This window comes from Solanum pennellii, chromosome 4 (assembly GCF_001406875.1).
Source record: "Solanum pennellii chromosome 4, SPENNV200".
Classification (NCBI taxonomy): domain Eukaryota; kingdom Viridiplantae; phylum Streptophyta; class Magnoliopsida; order Solanales; family Solanaceae; genus Solanum; species Solanum pennellii.
The window spans coordinates 65,044,965-65,052,066 of NC_028640.1; the positions used below are offsets into that span (position 1 = coordinate 65,044,965).

The 7,102-nt window shown below is 37.3% G+C and overlaps 1 protein-coding gene across 1 annotated transcript; it reads left to right on the forward strand.

Moving 5' to 3' along the window:
• Positions 1 to 228: 228 nt before the first annotated feature.
• On the forward strand, positions 229 to 6,833 carry LOC107018416 (nitrate regulatory gene2 protein). Its single transcript, XM_015218893.2, has 6 exons — positions 229 to 411; positions 558 to 1,714; positions 1,846 to 1,923; positions 3,737 to 3,942; positions 5,530 to 5,753; positions 5,913 to 6,833. Exons 2-6 carry the CDS (start codon positions 736 to 738, stop codon positions 6,577 to 6,579), a joined length of 2,154 nt encoding a protein of 717 aa, XP_015074379.1. The 5' UTR covers positions 229 to 411; positions 558 to 735; the 3' UTR covers positions 6,580 to 6,833.
• The last annotated feature ends 269 nt before the right edge of the window (positions 6,834 to 7,102 follow it).

The following is a 7,102-nucleotide window of genomic DNA, read 5'->3' on the forward strand; positions in this document are numbered from 1 at the left end:
AATATTATACATTCTTAAAATTTGTGATTTAATCGAAGTTATTTATATTAAATAATCATAAATATATGTATGACTATAATTTTTTAAATTCTTTCATTTAAAAAAATTATGAAAAAATCGTAGTAATCCATGTGAAGATTATTTTACCATTAAGTTTTAAAGCAAATAAACACTATTGTTCAGCCCCCTGTTAAATCTTCGTTTTCATTCATATAAATAAAGAGGAAATGAACGTAAAGTAGCATTCAAGCACACTTCCCGAGGCTAATGCATCAACACTGTACAAGATTCCCTCCTTCCTTCTTCTACCAATTTTCTCATCATTTCAGTAATGGTCCCTTTGCTTAAAAAGTTCAACTGAATACTCTGTTTTCATTGAATGGTTTCCATTTCATTGTCCAATCGATTCAGGTTACCTTTTTATGGGCTTAAAGATTTACTATTTTGTTCGCTTTTCACTCTCTCCTCTGTTTTAGAGCTTTTCTTGAGCTTCACTTGGGTTTCATTTCTTCGACTGAAGAGGTCTGATTTACAACTGTTTCTTTTTCTTTTTGCAGCTTTTTACATGGGCATGAACCCCCTTTTATCCATTTTATCTGTTTTGATGACAAAAGGGTTCTGGGTTTGGTGTTAGGGTTTTAGTGTTTTTGGGGGGAAAATCAGTGTTAATGGTGGAAATGTTCGATTCAGGGAAGTGGGTGATTTGATTTGATTTGTCTTTTTTTCTGTGTGTAAATGGGTGCGGCAAGTTCAAAGTCTGAACGGAGTGAAGCTCTGAGACTCTGTAAAGAAAGGAAAAGATTTATAAAACAAGCAGTTGATTCTAGGTATGCATTAGCAGCTGCTCATGTTTCGTATGTTGAATCTTTGAGAAATATAGGCATTGCTCTTAGGAGATATGCGGAGGCTGAAGTGTTGATAGAATCATCTCTATCAACTTCAGCTACTGAGCTTGATAAAACTCCGTCACATTCGTCGTATCCATCACCTTCACCATCTCACGTTGGTGGGGTTTCAGATTCTCCTGTTCTAAATGGAAGCCCCCTTTCACCTCCTATTGCTACTAGGTTGAGTTACATGAGGTCTGCTGGACCTACTGCTGTCACTGTTAAGGTGAGTCCATCTTCAACCAATATGTACGTAGATGATGTTGATTTCTCAACCCCATTACCCCCACCCCCACCTCCAGATTCAGGGTCTTGGGATTTTTTTGACCCTACAGATAATGAGAGCTTTAGGTTTGTTACACATAATGGTAGGCAACTGAACTTTGATGAACTTGGTGAAAAAGATAATGAGGGTGACAATGGTATTCAAGAAGAGTTCTTGACACCTAAATCTGAACCTAGAAGTAATGGTCATGGTAAATTGGAATTTCATGATTCTAGTTCAGTTATGCCTAAGAGGGCTGAGAATAATAGTCAGCAAGTAGCTGATGGTGAGGGTAATAATGTGAGAAGTGAGCCGAAAGCAAATGGTTCAGTTGGGACTACGATTGGGAAATCTGCCTTGCAAGTATCTGTTTCAAAGGGAGACAAGCCTTCAGTGGATGAAAGAGAGGATCCTTCAGAGTTCATAACTCATAGAGCCAAAGATTTTCTTTCTAGCATAAAGGACATTGAACATCGATTCTTTAGAGCATCTGAATCCGGAAAAGAGATTTCAAGAATGCTCGAAGCTAGCAAAATCAGAGTTGGGTTTTCTGAGGCCAAAGGTATAACTATCTCTTAGAATTATTAAAAAATGCTCTTTTATTGCTTACTTTGGTTTTTGCATCGTTTTACCTACTGAAATTCACATGTTTTTTCTTATCTATGGTCAAGTGCTAATACATTGCTTCTTCAGGAAAATCTTCCGTGTCCGCCTATTTGTCTTCTATGGGCTCAGGTTGCTGCAGAAGAGTGGGTGAGAACATGTCTGGTGGTAAGTTCATTGAACAAATTAATAAATTGCGTCTTCATGTAAAAGTTGCCAATATGGTAATTTAATTAAACATTACATAAACAACCTCTAAAGAGGAAACATAATCTAAAAACAGGCTTTAGATTGCATAATTTGTGATTTTACTTAATTGTGTTACTCCACTGGTAGTAGACTTGGGGTTTCTTCATGAAGGCTGTGTTTTAATGAGATAATCACATCAGCAAGTAATTCTAGAGCTCTAAAGACTGGATATTTTAGGGTTTTTCCTTCAAAACAGTTGCTTTTTACTATGAGCAAAATAGTTAAATTGTTACCAACATATTGAGCTTACTTGAAGCAAAAGGTGGCGTTTAAGTCAGAATGTTGACAGATTTAGCAAAGAGACCCGTTAAGAAACTTTGCAGCACTTGTATCCTCGACAATTGTTTTGAAAGTGGCTCTTTGGTCTTTCGTGGTCATTTTAAGTCAAATCTGAGTCATTCTCCTACATAATCCTTGTCCTTGTCTTTCCTTCTTTGAGCTAGTTGGGGCTTTGAGTGGGTGGAGTGTGAGCATTGTTGAGTATGGGCGAGAAAGATGGTGGTGACTGCAAGTGGCTGTTGCAGATGGACGGGTTGATGCCTTGTTGATGGTGGTAAAGGCTATAGTACTTGGGTTGTAGTCTTGGTGCTAAGCGGTGTTGTATAGCATATTGAAGGAAGGAAGAAAGGGATGTATAAAATTTGAAATAGAAATAAAAGAAAAAGAAAGGATGCAAGAGAAATGTGTGACTGCAGGATAAGAGAAGTTAGAATAGAGAACAAAAGTTGAGAAAAAAAAATACAGTGAAAGCTGTGGTGAGGGGATGCAGAGGTAGGTACCTTGGTTAAACTTTTGGTTTACTCCGAGAAGATCACTGAGGTGTCCGAAGTTATTGACCAAGGGTGTGGCCTACTGATCAATGAAGTGTGTTGAGACCATGATTTCTTAGGCTAAGTTCCGGTGGAGACAAAAACATTAGGTTATTTCTTCCCATTGCCCAAGCCTTGGTGGATAGAGGTACCCAGAACCTGTGTTGGCTAGAGGTTAACCTGTTAAATTAGTTAAGGTGCCCAAGTTGGGCCGAACACCACGATTATACAGAAAAAAATTTATAGCTTGTGATGGTGTACAGAGTTTTAAGATGTTAATTTGATATGTGAACTCTAAAAACTCGTGAATGCTTTAAAAAATATTATGTTAGAACGGTTTCAAACTGTTATGGGCATCACATATTGGAAAGACTTCATATAAATTTGAGTTTGAGACAGGGAGAGTATTTACTTTTTACGTCCATCCAAGGCAAGGCTGAAATGTCCACGATTCAAGAAATTCTAGTCCTAATCTGTTCCAACAAATATAGCGATTTATTATCTTAAAGAAGACACAACACAAATATAGGGATTTAAATCACAACTACCCATTAACGGAACTAAAAGCATAATTAACTTATCAAACTTGTTTGGAGTAATGTTGGACAAACTTGATTATGGAGTTAACATTAAAAAATTGGTTATTGGAGTAAGTTTTTTTTTTTAATAACCATGGTGTCTGTGCCTGTTTTCGTGCACCTCGACTAATTCCACGAGATACTTCTAGCTCCCACCAATAATAGGTATCAGGTAACTCTGTCCACCAAGGCTAGGACATATGGGAAGAAATCACCTAGTATTGAGAAAATGTAATTCAAGTTCAGTTGTAGTTCATAAATTTTAGCATTATATGTTAGTGGATTAAAGCATTTCTACTCTTTTTTCCTGTTCATTGCTGTTCTAATACTTCTAGTGCTATGCAGAAGCAGACCATGTAACAAAGGTGATTATCTGGAAGAGGACCACATCCTCAAGATCATCTTCATCGAGGAATCCTCTTAATAGTAAGGATGACAATGATGATAGTGGAAGTGATTTTGTTGAAGATTTTTGTATGATAGCTGGAAGCCATTCATCCACCCTTGACAGAGTATATGCATGGGAGAGGAAACTTTATGATGAAGTGAAGGTACTGACCTAGAATGTTGAGTGTCCTGATTATTTTGAATTATTATTATTGGTGTAGGATTAGCTCAGGGAGCTTGAAATTACAGCTCAAGTAATTCAAATATATATAAGAGCTGAATCTTCAGATATTAATAAGCAGCATCAGAAGAAATGGATATGGTTTATAGAGTAAATACACCATTCTTTTTTTTTAAAGAAGGGTTTAGAGTAAAATACTGTAGAATTTGAGAATTAAGGAAAATTTTAGTAGCCTTGATCATACTAGGATAATTTTAGTAGCTAAATGACACATTAAACAAAGAGTATACTATAGGAACATGTGGTGAAATGACCCTTCGATTGAGAATTGTGATGTTCAGGCCAGCTTGTGTGCACTTAGACTAATTAAATGTGTTCCTTCTACCTTCTACCTCCTACCAGCACAAGTACCGGGTAGCTCTGTCCACCAATACTTGGACGGACGAGTAGAAATGGTATTTAAACCTGAGACCTCATCATTGACCTGTAGGCAACAACTTGGGTGTTGTTCATCCTAAACTATACAATGTGTACCTATTGACTGCCCCTAGGGGTACTACGTAGGTCGATAGCTGCATTGCTCTATAACCAGAGATCTGGAAATACTAAGTTAATGAGACATACCAAAATGCTGAAATCTGTCGGATTTTTTCCCCCTTAATTTCTGTCCTCTTGGCGCGGGCTTGCAGAACTTCATGTAGGCCTTCTATATTACTCATTCACATTATATACATGTACACACCCTGTCTTCCAACTTCTCCTTTTATGACAAAATTCTATTCTGCTTGAGGTGTCTGAGCACGTTTCTTTTATCCAGTCTCCTAACCTCAACCATCATAATGATTAAATTATATTCATTATCATTGAGCTTCACTTTCATAGAAGTCCATCGCTTGTTATCCTCCTTGATGATGTCAAAAAGTATCTTTCTGCTGGTAAAGTAGTTGCTGTCGGTTTGCTCTTTCAATAAGAATCCTTATTTGTTTGATAAACACAGAATCTGGTTGACAACAAGAAAGTTTAGGAAGTTATATTAATACCCATAAAATAGGATGTTTAACAAGTTGTATTTACAAAGTAATTGGTTTTAGGTCATGTTTTACTGCAGTACTCCAAACTACCAATCCATCCTGTCAGTTTCAGTTGCTTTAGACTGAAATCCTTCTTTGAGAAGCTGTTCTGGATGATCAGGAGCTCCATTTACTGTAGTTCTCACTAGTGTCGATAAATAACAGCCAATCGAAGATGTTTCTTTTCTGCAGGGTGGGTGTTCAGCAAATTTGTATATATGGAGGAAATAACCTTGTGGAAAACAAGACAGGAATTCAGAAATTTCTTTTAGTATAGATACTAATATTGATAAGCTACATTTTTATTTTGGTTTCTGGACCTTCCATAGCTTTGTGTATTCCACACCTTATCACTGTTCTTGAATTCAAACTTGAGGAAATGAAGATGAACTATACAGCCCTTCACAGGCATGTCATTATTGTGGTAATTTTAGAAGATAAATTTTCTTTTTTGTGTGTATTTCAAAGCTCGTTCGCTCATCATCCTCTTTAATTTGTAGACGATTGAGTCAATCAGGAGAGATTATGATCGGAAGTGTAACCAACTTAGGCATCAATTTGCTAAAGATGTTAGCGCCCAAATAATTGACAAAACACGGTCAGTGGTGAAGGATCTCCATTCACGCATCAGGGTGGCTCTATATTCAGTTGATTCAATATCAAAGCGGATAGAGAAAATGAGGGATGAAGAGTTGTTGCCTCAAATTTTGGAACTTATCCAAGGGTAAGGATAACAATTCTTTCTCTTCCTGCTATTAAGCATATTTAATCTGAGTAACTATGCTATCTAAACCTCATTTTAAGGGTCATCTGTCCATGCTCATGCCTTGTATGTTTGCTATTATATTTTTTATTAGATTCTTAATATCTGGGCTCCATGCAGATTGATCAGAATGTGGAGAGCGATGCTTGAATGCCATCATGCTCAGTATATAACCATTTCTCTAGCATACCACGCCAAAGCTTCGGCTTCTAGTCCCCAGGGTGAAACTCAAAAGCTGATTATGAGTCAGCTGCAGGATGAAGTAGAATGCTTTGGCTTGAGTTTCGCCAATTGGATTAACAGCCATACTTCATATGTGGAAGCTCTTAACAGCTGGCTGCAAAACTGCATCCTGCAACCACGTGAGCGAACCAAAGGCAGAAGAGCATTTTCCCCTAGACGAGTTCTGGCCCCACCAATATTTGTGCTTTGTCGCGACTGGTCCACTGGGATTAAATCTCTGCCTTCTGAAGAGCTTAGTGATGCCATCAAGGACTTCTTGTATGACCTGCGGCATTCAGTTGGACACCACTCCGAGGAACTGCAAAAGAAAGAAACTACTCCTGAACCAGGGAATGAGGAATTGGAAGCGAAAGATGAAGAGAAGAATGATGAGAAGTCATCAAATTTGAATTGCATTCACTCGAGTTTAACAAGGGTTCTGGACCGTCTGACCAAGTTTTCCGAGGCTTCTTTAAAGATGTGTGAAGATATCAGGCAGAAATGTGATACAGCTCGAAATGCATATCTGAACTATCGACCAGCACCAAGATCCTTTAGTATATGATTGCATTATAAAAATATGTTAATTGTAAATCAAAGGTGGCCGCCTTGTCTTTTTGGTGGAAAATAGGTTACCAATTTAACTGAAGAAGTATGGACTCTTCGTCAGTTTAATGATTAAATATCTATTCTACTTGCCAGTTGCATCAAGCATGAGCTTTCAAACTACCTAGTGAAGGCAGAGCATCATTTCATCTTTTGTTAGCTCTCTTCCTCACTGTTGTCTCAGTATTATGTTTTAACATATTTCTTATCAAAGTAAACATTATTGCTCATATGAAGGTACTAGCAACACAGTAGCTGCTGTAATCATGTGAAGATCAATTTGTAGTGACTAGGGATGCTGCGGCAGTTCCAAATTTAGAAAAATAAGATAGGTGTTGGACTTGCTGTACTTGAGAGGACAGAGTCTTTTGATGTCCATAAGATAAAAAGGGTAAGATCCACTTATATTTTACTCTTTTTGGACCCCAATTAATTTATGAAATTATACTACCTATTTTATTGATATAAAGTAGGTGAACCAT

Bases quoted from the DNA above. Each gene is read 5' to 3' on its own strand.
- LOC107018416 (XM_015218893.2), top strand. From the start codon at position 736: ATGGGTGCGGCAAGTTCAAAGTCTGAACGGAGTGAAGCTCTGAGACTC. The intron at 1,715-1,845 runs GTATAACTATCT...TTGCTTCTTCAG, and splicing joins TGGGTTTTCTGAGGCCAAAG to GAAAATCTTCCGTGTCCGCC. The intron at 5,754-5,912 runs GTAAGGATAACA...GGCTCCATGCAG, and splicing joins ATTTTGGAACTTATCCAAGG to ATTGATCAGAATGTGGAGAG.